Source organism: Equus quagga, chromosome 7, assembly GCF_021613505.1.
Source record: "Equus quagga isolate Etosha38 chromosome 7, UCLA_HA_Equagga_1.0, whole genome shotgun sequence".
Taxonomy (NCBI): domain Eukaryota; kingdom Metazoa; phylum Chordata; class Mammalia; order Perissodactyla; family Equidae; genus Equus; species Equus quagga.
The window spans coordinates 114,080,652-114,094,778 of NC_060273.1; the positions used below are offsets into that span (position 1 = coordinate 114,080,652).

At 41.0% G+C, this 14,127-nt stretch overlaps 1 protein-coding gene across 1 annotated transcript in view; it reads left to right on the plus strand.

The window, feature by feature from the left end:
• The window catches only part of PCSK1 (proprotein convertase subtilisin/kexin type 1), a 42,232-nt gene that overhangs the window by 11,845 nt on the left and 16,260 nt on the right, over positions 1-14,127 (plus strand). Inside the window, exons 6-9 of the mRNA XM_046667475.1 lie at positions 4,663-4,751; positions 7,509-7,681; positions 8,683-8,895; positions 11,388-11,488. Of these exons, the coding sequence (XP_046523431.1) occupies positions 4,663-4,751; positions 7,509-7,681; positions 8,683-8,895; positions 11,388-11,488 (576 nt within the window). The remainder of the gene's footprint in view (positions 1-4,662; positions 4,752-7,508; positions 7,682-8,682; positions 8,896-11,387; positions 11,489-14,127) is intronic.

A 14,127-nucleotide genomic window follows, 5' to 3' on the forward strand; every position in this document is an offset into this window, starting at 1 on the left:
AAATTAGCTCTCCGTAGCAGCCATAGGGCGATGAGGAAGGCCAAGAGCCAGACCTGCCAAAGCAAGAAGCCAAATAAAGACCAGGAGGCAAGAGACTTTTTAACCTTCTTTCCTAGCCCCAAAGAAACTTCAGCCTCTAGACATGTGGCCCCAAGTGTGCATGCCCATGTCAGAATTCATCTTTGCACATAATATTATCTCTCACAGACTCTGAGGAGACATGCTTTCTCTTCATTTGCTCCACCCAGAAGAGACTTGCACCAGAATAGATCAAAGCCAAGGCAAAATTAGGGCATGCTGCTACAAGTGGGGATGGAAAGAGCAAGCAATGACAGCTCTTTGTGTATGCCACATAAAGTGCTCCCCTTGTCCCTCATATGGCTTTTTCTCTCTGGGACTATCACCCAACTTAGATCAATTGTGTTCTCTCTCTCTGTCTCTCTCTTTTTCTCCCTCTCTCCTTCGCTCTCACTTTCCATCTCCCTATCTCCCTAATTTTCTCTCAGAATTCCCCTGTGGCTGTAATATCGTAACATTCCCATGGTGCAGTAATATTGACCTAAAGTTGCTTCTTTGGGTAGTCCCCCCCAGAAAGCCAACAACCCCCCAGAGGCAGGCTGGGGCCCATGCACTTGGCCTCAACTTCTGGGTTTATATTTCTTCCTTGGGCAGAAGGGGAGAGTTCAGGAGGGTTCCATGATATTGCTTCTTTGAGTAACATTTACTTCTTCTAGGGTTTATTTCTTAAAGGAGTTAACCACAAAGGCTCTCTACAGGTAAGAACATTCTAGTAACAATACAACAGGAACTGTGAAGAGGCACCTTTAGAGGAAAGGGGGATGTCTTAGAAACTTATAGCAGGAACCCCAGACAAGATTTCAGCCTTATATCTGAGTCAGGGCAGTGCAGGACCAGGAGGAACACCTACTCTTTTGGAGCATGACCTCGTAACGTTAGCCTGGCTGATAGTCACGGTTTTGCAGATTACCAGTATACAGGGTGACCTCTTTCTGCCTCCATTTTTAATTTTGTCTCCTAAAATGGGTGACAAGGCACCTGCTCCCTACACTCCTGAGAGGAACTTCCTAAAGAAATGGGCAGTAAGTGTTTGGAAGAAAGGAGCACCTTTCTTAGAATGAAGTAAAAGTGACAGCTCTTATGCTACTGCTTTGGTCAAGACTAAGAGAGAAATCTGCTCCCAGCCACACAGTGCTGCTGAGGAAACTGTTGGGGGGATAAGTCAGCCTCCTTCCTGGGCAGCACAGCCTGGGTCCAGCCCCAGGATCCAGTGTGAGTGCTAACTTGTGTGGTGGCTGGCATGATAGGGAAATACTTGGTGAAATAATATGCTGTGGAGTTTCTCTACTCATGAGAAGGGGACTCAGATTTTCCTCTTCATTCCCCCAAAAGGGGGAATCTAACATCACAGTATTTATAATAGCCAAATTTCCCCCAACTCACAGAGCTCCAAAGGCCCTTAGGAGGCAGCCCACGTAGTGATACTTATTTTGTATCTGAAAACTCTGAGCTTCCAGAACATAGCCTGCCATGGACCTTCCCCAAAGCATAGAGTTAGTCTGGCTAGCCAAACAGTTCAGAGAATAGACTTTGCAGCTAGATTTAGACCAAATATTAGATCTGCAACTCAATAGCTGAGTGACCTTGAACAAATTATTTAACTGCTTTGTGCCTCAGTTTTATCATTTATTAAAAAGAGATAATAGAATCTATTTCATAGGGTTATTATGGGGATTAAATGAGTTTATATATGTAATTGGCTTAGATAGTGCCTAGTACAGAGAAAAAGTGTTGTGATGATGATGACAATGACACTAATGACAATGATGATGATGAAGGCTTCTCATGTTGCAACTAAGGTAGACCTCCTTTTAGTGGGAAATCAGCATGACAAGAATAAGATCATTTGATAGGAGCAGAACCAGAGATAAGTCAATTTTCTAAGCCGATTTAGAATCTGCTGTTTGAAACTTACACAATAAACAACTATCTCTCAGGGTCCTCTTAACGATTAACCAAAAGGGCAGCATCCCTATCATTTATCAAAAGGTGTAATAAAAAATAGAGTCACCCTTCTAGTATGTTGTCAGAAATAGATCCCTTAGGTTTGGAAAATGAATGGCCCCGTTTTATCTTGGCCTTTATTGAAGTTAGAAAACTACCATCTCCTAATTCCAAAGGAATTCTCTCTCCAATCTGTGTTGCTGCTGTTCTTTATTAGTATGTAAATGAGATTAATAGAAGCTGCATTTGAATTCTTCTCCACAAATCAAAAGAGGAATCACTAAATAATAGAATCTTAAAAGTGCAGGTAACTCTTACTATTAAGTTGGCATGAATCTGAATTCAGTATTTCAACACCAAGTACAGATTATTTTTCTAGTTAAATAACATGTGTGACAAGATATTTTAACCAGCACAATATTAGTCTTTAAACTATCTTGTGCAATAATTTTTTAAAAATCAATTTGTTTAAACGTCACTTACAACCATTGTTCTAAGATAATAGAGCGTTTTTTTATCTCAGCACCTGATTTAAGGGGAAAAAAAGCTGTAGGTCTATAAAGAATGACATAGAACAATTTCGATAAAATCTCTTTTTCTTAAGGTGTGGAGCTGGGAAGTGGGGATAAGAGGAGGAAAAAATACCAACCCCTATTTGTACCATGATCCTATTGCAAATTCCAAGAAAATAGTCCTCAGTATGTAAGGAGAGATAAATAACAGGTGGCCACATTGCATCATTTTTAGGACCGAGGTACATTGCTGAGGATGTTTGCCAATGGGTTGATTCTGTTGGCTCAGGTTGGAGATTTTTCTGTCCCGGGCCCTGTGTCTCATCCTGTATAAAGAAATATAGGTGGTGGTGACTTTTGGGAGCACATTCCAGAGGATGACAACTGAATTTCTCCTACAATGACAAAGAGGGCCAATCCATCAAAGAAGTGTAAGGTCCTTTCTATGTGTTCAGTGTGCACATATTTCTCAGAGAATGGGTGTGTTGGTCAGGACACCTTCAGTGGCAAATGAAGATCCTAACTCAAAGATTAAGCAAAATGGTTTTTTTTAAAAAAAAAAATCACCTAAAGGATGCTCTAGCTTCAGGCATTGCAAGATCCAGGAGCTCAGATAATATTCCACCAGGACACCAACCATTCTTTCCATCTCCTAGTGCTGCTTGCCTCTACTTAGCTTCATTCTCAAGAGAATCTTGCCTGGCATAAAGATCCACATGGTTCACAGGGAACCTAAAGCTCAAGAGAAAGAATGTAATTCTTTTCCCCAGAATCTGTATAAATCCTTGAAAGCTGTGTGGGACGAGGAGCCTCAGGGATAGAGAATCACAAGGAGTGAGGAACGACCACTTCCCAAAAGGGGAAAATGCTAGGAAACAAAAAAGAAGTAGATGTTTGCTGCATTAGGGAAAACCTTGAATTATTATTATATGTTGTTCTGATTTAGGATTCCTACCCAGGGTTAACATGAAAAAGCAGGAACATCATTTAACGGAAAAAGACCATGAAATCATCTTTGGTACTTTAGGAAAAAAAGATAAGTGAAAAACAGAATCATTTTGAATGGCCCAGTCAATTTAGGATTTTTACGCCCCATGCTGGGCTAAATTAATAGATGTCTAGTGCAGGAGTGTCTAAAAGTAGCCGGCTGACAGAGCTGCTCAGAGCTAACACTTCCTCTCTTTTCATCTATGTCAGCCTATGTCTGGTCAATGGCTCCTCCAAGGCAACAGCATTCACACTGCTCCTCGGTGCTTCCACAATGGAATAAAGTCATGAAATAAACAGTGAAAGTTCTCTTGACTTATTGGCCCTCATGAGGTCAGAGGGGTGGTGAGAAAAGACAATTACTATCCCCAGAATTTCAGAATTCATGCTTTAATAGTGGACTTTGGTGTGTTTTAGAGAAGGAATTTTTTTCTCCCAAATACTCTGAAATCATAAATTACCCCCTTTGTCTAATTGAAAAACCAGTCTTGTTTAGGCTTCTGGCCCCAGTCAGAGTTGCAGGAGCACCCTAGCTTCCCAATTAGCCTGTAGTGTCTTGTTAAAATCTCAAACTCCTCTTGGTACCAGAAACCCCTCAGATGTTGTAGTTTGGTGTATGGTTAGAAGAGGGGAGAAAGGCTTGAGGGGGGTCTCTGTTCTATCATATCCTACTAGGGCTGGCTCAGGACAGCCTAATTCAAGGAAGTCACTAGGGGGAAAGTGAGGAGCCACTTCACAACCATGCAGCAGCCATTTCTTTGAAAAGGTTTCCAAAAGTGTCAGATTTGCTCATAATAGTATCCATAACTAACATTTCCTAGGTTCTTACTATATACCTACTAGCCACTGTTCTAAGTGTTCTACATACAATATCTTGTGTGATGACACAACCCTTTGAGGACAAGTAAGTTCCCCAAGGTCACACCATACTTAGTGGCAGAAGCTCGAATTTGAACTCACATACTCTGGCTCCACTACCTGGGCTCTTCATCTGATATCTATACTTCATCTAACACGGATGAGAAGAAATCCAGCAATAAGGCGGAAAAAAACTTAATATATTCATGTACCATGGATTCATGTGCAAAAGAAAATGTTTATCCTCATTTATATTTTATAATTCCTATTTTTTAATCCTCAGACATGGGACCAGATGTGCAGGAGAAATTGCCATGCAAGCAAATAATCACAAGTGCGGGGTTGGAGTTGCATACAATTCCAAAGTCGGAGGTAAAGCAGAGGGCCATTCCTGTAGTTGTGCACTTTAATTTGAGTCTTGCATCACCTGGTATAAATGAGGTGGGGTGGGGGACTTTCAATAACCAGAGGAAGAAATGAACTCCATGCAAAATTTGCTATGAACTTGACTGTGACTTGCAAGCAAATCAATGGATCTGGATTCCTAGGAAATGATAGCTGAAAATAGCCTATACATTTTTGTAGGGAAATAAAATGGAAATGTTGAATAGTTTTTGAGCCAAATCTAATTTTCTCAGTGTTCTGATTTAGACGGGTTTGCTATTGAGTGCTTACTAAGGGACCAAAAGGACGAGGTAAATTTAGGTGGAGGTTCTCCCTACCTCCCAATTCTGTAGTTCTTCATTTCATAGCAAAGAACAGTTTTTAAAAATAAAAAGAAAACATATTTGTTATATTAAGCTAAAGGTTATCTTTGATAGCAGGAATTTAGAATTTTTCGTTGTTTCAGTCAGCATCTTTATGGGGAAACATATGGTAGGTTCCATCAGGGCAATTTAATAAAGGAACCATTTACTAGAGTTAAAGGAAACCAACGAGGGGCCAATTAGTGTAGGCAGATGTTACCACCTTTAGGCGTAATGGAGCAGGGGGAAGGAGAGGTCAGCAGAAACTGGAGATAGAAAGCTGTGGCCATCAGAGAGATCCACTGGACAAGAGCCATGGCCTTGAGCAAAACAACAGAGTTACTTCTAGGCAGAGAGGATCCAGGGGAATGAGTACCTCACTCTCCTCTCATCCCCCAACCTCTTGCTGCTGTCTTCAGTTGGCTGAACCCAGTGGAAAGGGAAGAGAACCCACTGGTGCAGTCCGTTTTCCTGTGGAGAAGGTGGAGAGGGGATCTGCAGGGGCTCACAGAGAATATAACAATACTCTCTCCTCTTTACACTATCCCTGCCATTGGCTTTCATGGTTATGCTATAAACTTCGAGTTTCTTTTGTTCTTAAAAACTATAACCACAAGAAAGTTCAGTTGTAGAACATGTCAATGACAGTAAAATTCTTTTAAACTCTTCATAAGTATATCTTGAATTCGGTTGTGTATTCCTTTTTAGAAATCAAATATATATACATCCTGGCATAGACAATGCATCTCTCACTAACAGCATACTTAGATTTTAAATGTTATTGCTAATTCCTTTGATACTAGCATCGCCAAAGTGCAGTGTTAATTTAAGGAAAATTAAGACAGAAGGACAAATTATGTAATTACCTGGAAAAAGAAATCACTTTTTAAGTTATGATGAACTAAGCAGCTACAGTTTGTGACAGAATCATCAATATAGAGGACGAATCAGAAACAAGATTCTCAAGGTAACAGTTTGTGGCAGTGTAGCACTAAAACACGAGACTTCTGAATCCAAGTCTACTGGTGTTTTTTTTTATTACTCCACCCTTTGATGATCTAGCCCCAAATGCATTTTTTAAATAATATTTTTCATTTATTAGGCGCCTACAACACATTATAGGCAGTGTATCCTGGAAGTTAACAGGATGGATTTGGGTGCCAGATTTCTGGGATTCAAGTCCCAGCTCCCCAGTTTCAAGCTGTGTGGCCTTGGGCAAGTCACTTTTCCTCTCTGGCTTCAGTCTCTCCACCTGTAAAATGGGTAGAATTATGGCGCCCACCTCAAATGGTTGTCATAAGGATAGATGAGTTCATACATTTAAGGCCGATAGAATGGTAGTTCCATATAGTATAGCTTCAATGCATGTGAGCTGTTATTGTCCCCACTTTACAGATGAAGAAACTGAGGCACAGAGAGGTTAACTGGTTTGCACAAGATCATGCAGCTAGTCAGTAGAAGAGCTGGGATTTTATTTTCCCAAATGCATTTTTAACCAATTTTTTTTTATAAATATGACTTTCACTAATCACGTCAATTACATGTTCTTTTTACCTATGCTCCATAGTAAAAAATAGTGTGAAAGTCTCAGGCTGTGTACTCCATTGCATTATCAGTCTGAAGCTGAGAATAACCAGGTAGCTTCATGTATCTGTCTAAATTGCTTTTGCCTTCCTTGTTCTTGGATCCATGAGTCTGATGATGGGTGACAGCCTGTTGGAAGGCACAAAAAGCTAGCACATCTGCCTTCTCCTGATGAAAAATGATTCTCCCTCAGGAGTGAAATCCATGGCAATGATTTCATCCTTGAGATTATTTAGAAGAAAAGGAAGCATGTTCCTTGAAAATGTTTCTTAGCAAACACATAAAAGAATGGCCTCTGGGTTATTTTTAATCAGTGCTTAGAAACAAAAGTTCTTTCTCTATTTGTTAGTTTTCTATTGTGGGTAGATCTTTTCAAGCTGCGTGGTTTCCTGTACGGAATCCTTTGTGCGGCACAGGCTGGGCCACAGCCATTCGTGGTATAGTCAGGAGCAGGAGTGTTGAGGCAGGGCTGCTTGATGCCTCTTTCTGAAAGCTATCTTGTCGTTTTCAGGTTATTGGGGTAGTGAGGGAGGGGAGACATTTTGTAATCAACAGAAACCATGGGCACTGCACATGCATATAGTTATCTCTAAAGGGCAGATAAGAAAGCTTATGCAGGCAGTGACTTGTATCTTCTGTGTTCTTAGCAGCTGAGTCTCTGGCATTTAGGACATCCAGTGGTTACCCTGTTTTTGACTCTTTTGAGAGTCCTTTAAAAAAAAATGATTCAGCATTGTGCCATTTTACATGTACATGCTGACATCAACTTATGTGTATGTTTGTTTGTTTTGCTGTGCAGGCATAAGAATGCTGGATGGCATTGTGACTGATGCTATTGAAGCCAGTTCAATTGGATTCAATCCTGGACATGTGGATATTTACAGTGCCAGTTGGGGCCCAAATGATGATGGGAAAACTGTGGAAGGGCCTGGCCGATTAGCCCAGAAGGCTTTTGAATATGGTGTCAAACAGGTGAGATGCTTAACACAGACCCACCTACTATGAAACCTGACCGTTTGGAAATGAGGAGGGAATGCATTTATGTGAAAAGAAATGGTTGTGGATTTCTTGTCATTGCTTACAATTTGACGTGTATTTAGAGAGCCAAATCATTCTTCAAAGGGATGGAAGTTAAGGGTTAAGAGAGTTTTCCCCATTTGGGTCTGACATTCAAAAGAGATTTATTACTCCTAGAGTATTTCTTAAGAAATACTCCTTGTATGCCTTTTCTCATTTTCCTGCTGCTTTTGGATTTTTACACTAGGTAAACTACTACCCAGACTTCTTTTAAATGCTCTGAAAATGCATCCTTAAATACAGCCACGTGCCACTTCTCACTCTGCATGTGCCTGGTGAATACTTGCGCCTTGGTTGTGCTGCTCTGTGACTTGGATTTGCTGCATTCTTGCCAGGAGTCTGAGGCCTTGTTCTGCACAGGATGAAACAAAAGTAGAAACTTTGGAGAGTGCAAATTGAAAAATCATAGAAAGGGTAGCCTTGACGAGTTCTATTCAATTGAAGAGTCCCTTTTAATGCAGCTGCAAAGCAGATCTGAATAATGCCTGATTTTGTCATTCTATCAGTCAGCCAGAAGATTCAAGGAGAAAGAAAGAGAGGAAGTTCAAAGATTCAAGTGTAGTGACATAAGCCAAGGGAAGAGTGAAAAAATATGAGTGAGTGCTAAAGGCTGGATTATGAATCTGCATAATAAAGAAAAGCACTCGCTCAGCCCCATCCCAGAGACAGCCCAGATGAAGCAGGACAGCAGAGCCAGAGCCCAGTGGCTTATAATATACAATCTTGTGAGATTTCCAACATTGTTGCTGGAGCCCCTGGAGTTGAAACAGGCTCCTCTGAATAACTGTCTCAGAGAACTTCCTCCATGTGTTTGTTGGGGATTTTATTGGGGTGTGACAGTGACCCACAATAGATGATAATAGATGTGATATATTCTATTCTGGCTTTTCCTTTAGGGGAGACAAGGAAAGGGTTCCATCTTCGTCTGGGCTTCCGGGAACGGGGGGCGTCAGGGAGATAACTGTGACTGTGATGGGTACACGGACAGCATCTACACCATCTCCATCAGCAGTGCCTCGCAGCAAGGCCTGTCCCCCTGGTATGCTGAGAAGTGCTCCTCCACGCTGGCCACCTCCTACAGCAGCGGCGATTACACCGACCAGAGAATCGTATGTTGCTTTTGTCTAACTCTCTGCGTAGGTAGGAGCGCATGGCTTGTGTTCAAAAGGATCGCTTGGTCAGTATCTTTGGTAAAATTGATTTGCTTAAGCTTGATGTCTCAGTTGGGGAGACTCACGCTTTCCTTACTTGAAAGCCTGGCATATATTGGAAAGTTTTCTGTGCAGGCATAATGATGCTTCTGCCAAGATGATGTTGCCTCTCTGTCATTTTTAAACTCAGCCCTGAGAAGCCTGTCATTACAAATGGCTGAGACTCCAAATGTCTATTTGGTTTGTGCGATGGCTCCCTGAAAACAGCCTTAAAGGAGATTCCAGGGTTGTAGGGGCTTTATCACTCTTGTACTTGTTGATCCTTTAATATCAGGGATACGGTCTGACTTGCCCTTTAGCAGATGATAAAAATACAGAGCATACACCAGCTACGTCTCCTAAGAACGGACGACCTGAAGAAAAATAACAGTCCAAATTTCCCCTGAGGTGAACTTCTCAGCATCCAAATAAGCAGCTCGGGAAGGTTATATGCTCAGAGAGCATCTCCAGCCCACGCTTGGCTGTGTCTTTGCTTCCATGAGTCAGACTGCCAAGGGCAATTATTGGATTTCCCTTCAAGGGCACGATGAAGATGGGCCACAGGGGCCTTTGAGAACCAAGAGAGGTACTTTTAATTTAAAAATTTAAAGCCCCAAATTTAACTCCTGACACAGAAAGAACCAAATAGCTAAAGTTCGTAGATCCTAATCTCAATGAAATAACAGGTCATGATCCAATTAGACTGTGGGTGAACTCCATAATAATTAGACTGTGGAATGTTTTTAAAATTCATATTAATGGCATCTCAACAAAATTGTCAGAACTACCTTCTTCTTCATACAGGATCACTATTCTGTAACTCTGCTTTTTTCTGCAACCTACTCTGGTTTAGACGGTATAAAACTGGGGTCTCAACTGAAAAGCCCTGGCTCCCCTCTCATGCCCATACCTTAATTACTCAAAAAATAGACACTGACGTTCTACCCAGAGGTCCTTTATGGCAGGCATACTATGCCTTAGAAAGGGGTCTATCAGACATGGACCCCACTTGTGTTCAGAGCTCCTGGCTATTGTTGCCTCTGTGGGTGGTCCAGAATTGCTTTTCAGAAAATAGCCTGTTATGCATTTCGGAGCCACCATTTCAAAGACTGTCCCTCATCTGAGCTACTCGGCTCTGAAATAGGAGGAAGAGTTTCCATTTTTGTAAAGATCCCTCCTTAGGTAAATCAGCCATATGAGAGACAGCTGGTGGATTCTATTTGAGACGGTTGCAATAACATAGCCTTTGTTTTACGCAAACCTTTTCCACAGCACAGTCATCTCTGAGGGCTTACTTGCGTCAACAGGTAAAAAGGGTAATCTTGCTTCTGCAGGCCTCTGAGGAGCGTAGACACTGTAACTTGAGAAATTCAGTGACTACAAGTGGGAAGCCAAAGGAGGTGATAATAGAACAAATTATTTTTTTACACCTCCCTCCCACACATTGAAGTCTTTAGGTAAAAACCATAGTGCAGGGGCCTGGTCGGGTGTCTTGTTAGCGATCCTTTGGCCCAACTACTTATTCAGCCAGCAGCGCTGTGGTCCTTAAAGTAGATGACTGGAAGTCTTTTTGGGTTCTTCCTTTCTTCTAGGCAACCTCTTCATTAAGCTACAATTAGGCTGGGTAACTCCTTACATGCAATGATATTGTGTAAAAATGCTTTCACAGACAGGATCTCACTTTAGCCTCAGAAAACGAGTCAGGAAATGTCAACCTGGCTTTACAGATGGAGAAACCAAGTGACTCGCCCCTGGGCCACATCTACCCAGTAGCAGTTTTAGAATTTGAACCCAGATCTGAGTCTAGCACACTTTCCATTTCAAAAACTCACCATTTTCATCAAAGTGCAAGTGTGGACACTAACTCATAGGCATAAAATTATGTCAATAGTGAGCACAAACTACACACTAAACAATTTTGTGCAAGTAGTTCAAGTGGCCAAAATTAGGATGGCTTTCCATCCTTGTGCTGAAGAGGCCGTCAAATGTCAATCTGAAGGCAAAAGGGAATTTTGCATGAGGCAGAATTTCTAAATATGCCAGACCAAACACAATGGACCTGATGATTAATGGGCCAGCATGATTCACAGTGATTTCGAAACAGTCCCTTTTTTACAGACAGCATTTCGTTGGGAATCTCAGAAGAGAAAATATTCATAGTGGGAGTACTTCATCCCCAGAAAAGGCATCCTGATGCCAGAATTATAGACAAGTTGCATATAGAGGAGAGTGAACCAAAATATCAGCAGATGGCAAACATCCGCCTGGGGTTTAAAGGAGGAAGCGGGGGAATCGAATCAGCTGAGTTTCCTGATCATAGCAGATGCAGCCCTCCGTGTGGTTAACCCCCGGGGACAGGATCACACTGCTCACATGTTCTCCCATGTTTCTTTCCTCCCGATGCCACCTAGACGAGCGCCGACCTGCACAATGACTGCACAGAGACCCACACGGGCACCTCGGCCTCAGCACCCCTGGCTGCTGGCATCTTCGCTCTGGCCCTGGAAGCAAAGTAAGGCGTGGAAAGCTTCGAATCACGTTTACTAAGGCTGCTTCTCCTTCTTTTTAATAACATGGATTGTTTTCTGAATACCTGGTTACAGTAGAAAACTAAGAAAACTACAAAAAAAAAATTAAAATAAGCTCTCTTCCTGTTAAGATCTCAATGTATATTTAATGCACACACATCTTATAAAATTGGGATCTTAATATACACATTATTTTGTAATTGTTTGAATCCACTCTATAATATATTAAGAGCTCTTTCTCATGTCTAAATCAACGTTCCCTGACCTTTAGAAACCTGCTCTTCTCCCAATCCTCCTCCCACTCAGACACCAGGCCTTCTCACTTCTGTTTATTCCCACCAGGAAAGACTTTGTCCAGATAATTTCTTGTGGGCAGTATTAGGAACAACGAGTTTATAAAACATCCTTTTTTTCAGATTATATAAGCCCAGCCCTGGAGCTGATATAACACATCAGGGGATGTGAAAATTAAAAACAGGATTTTTATCTTTTTGTAGTATCTATTATATAACGCAAATTTTATTAAAATCATCTAATCATGCTTAGATGAGCACTCTTGTCCATAAATATTGGTTATCATCTCTGATAATTTCCTCAGGCTAAATAAACACCCACAATTAGAATTTCTGGGTCAAAGGCCATGCATGTGTTAATGATTTTGATACATATTGACAAGTTACTGTCCAGAGAGACTGTACCATTTTATATTCCCACCAGCAGTGTATGTGTGAAAGTGCCACTTTCCTAAACACTTATCAAAGCTACTTTTATTAGCTTTTGAAATGTTTGCTATTTTGATGGGTGAAAATGGTATCTCGTCTTTATAGGCTTTTATTTCATTACTAATTTAGCTCAATATTTTATATTCTTTGGCCATTTATCATCTGTGATTACTTAGTTGTGACCTTGATTTTGTTTTATGGGCTTAGTTTAGAAAAGCTATTCGTGCTTGGTTAGTTTGACATTTACCTTTTAGTTTTATTTACACAATTTTTAATGTTCTGAAGTTAATGTGTACACAGTTATATTTGTCAGTCTCTTTCTTTAAGGCTTTTTCCTTTGCTTTTACGCTCAGAAAAATCTTTACAACGCAAAATTAGATAAACATTTATTTATATGTCTTTTATTATGGTTCCTTTACCATATTTAAGTTCTAAATCCCCCTGGCATGTATTTTACTGTATGATGTTAAAAAGGGATGTAATAACATTTTTTCCCCTCATAATAGTTACCCAATAGTCTAACACTTAATACAGAGGAAAATATCTGTCTCACACTGTATATTCACAACTTTTTGTCTTCATTTCTGCTTTCTGATTTTGTGTGGTGAGAAGTCATTAAATGTCAAGTCAAGAGCTATGCTTGCATGATAGAGGAAGCGACTGAACTTGTAAATTACTGTTATCCTTCCTAATAAGGAGGTTATCCTAGAAGAACATCCATATTCTCCAGAGAGAGGACAAGGCAGTGCCCTTATGTCATGTTCAGCAGAGGAGGTTCAAGTAACAGAAGAGTAGAACACCATGGCCTGTGCCACAGCTGGGAAAACCCTGAAGTTTCTGACTCTGTGTCCAGGAGAGTCCAGCACAGCTCCAGGAGCCCTGGGGCCACCTGTGGAGTTGCGGCTTAGTCCCTGGTATCTCAGCTATGAGATGGCCACAGTGGCTAAGAAAGACAGGCCTAGCAAGGCTCACACCAAGAGTCTACCTACTTGAGGGGGCTGGGAAGATGTCTGGTAAGTGAAGAGAACATCCAGGTGCTCGATCAGAAACAGGGAAAGTTGAAGCTCTTGGGCCAAACAGAAGAGCTATGTTCAGGATCTGAGTTCACTTGTAACAGGAAGAGGATGGACAGAGGGCAAAGTCTATGAACACAAGCTAAGACTGGCATCAGCTGATTCAAACCATATTTGAGGAAAAATTTCGAAGCCGTAAAAAGAGCATGGAACACCTGGCTTCAGGTTCTAGGCATATAACTCCAGCTGTCTGACCTTAGGCAAGTTAATTCCCAAATGAGAGCTCAATTTACCATCTATAAAACGGAGGGGTCAGATCAGACCATCTTTTTCAAACCTCTTCCCTTTAGAAGATTCTCCAATTTGTAATGGAAGGTGTCAGCATACATAGATCATCCAACATGGAATTGTGGAGGTTGGTGGTGAGAGGTCCAGAGAGGAAGAAAATAAGGTCCTGCGAAGACAAGCAGTTGCATACAGGTGGTGAGACAGGCTTATGATGTTCATGATTTTAGGATATAAGCTTTTAGCTCTGGGGAGTTATTAAAAGAAAACCATCCTTAAAATTTTGTCTTCTCTACCTAAACCTATTAGATGTATGTAAATGTAATTAGCCAAGTATAGCCCATCCTTGTCTAGTGGCCAGCATAGTATAAATCTAGCTCAACAGATGGAATGTTAATTTCACATAAAAACTGAAATTTCAAAATTGCAATCTCTGATTTTTAAAATTTCAAACCTTTTTCTGTACAAGGAGAAAATGATCTGAGAATGGTCTAGCCTCATTAACCTTAGTTAATTTCTAATGAACCGTTTATAAAGCAGGGGCTCCATGGATTGCTATGAAATACATGGATGAGTTTCCAGGGGTCCACGAACTTCTCTGAA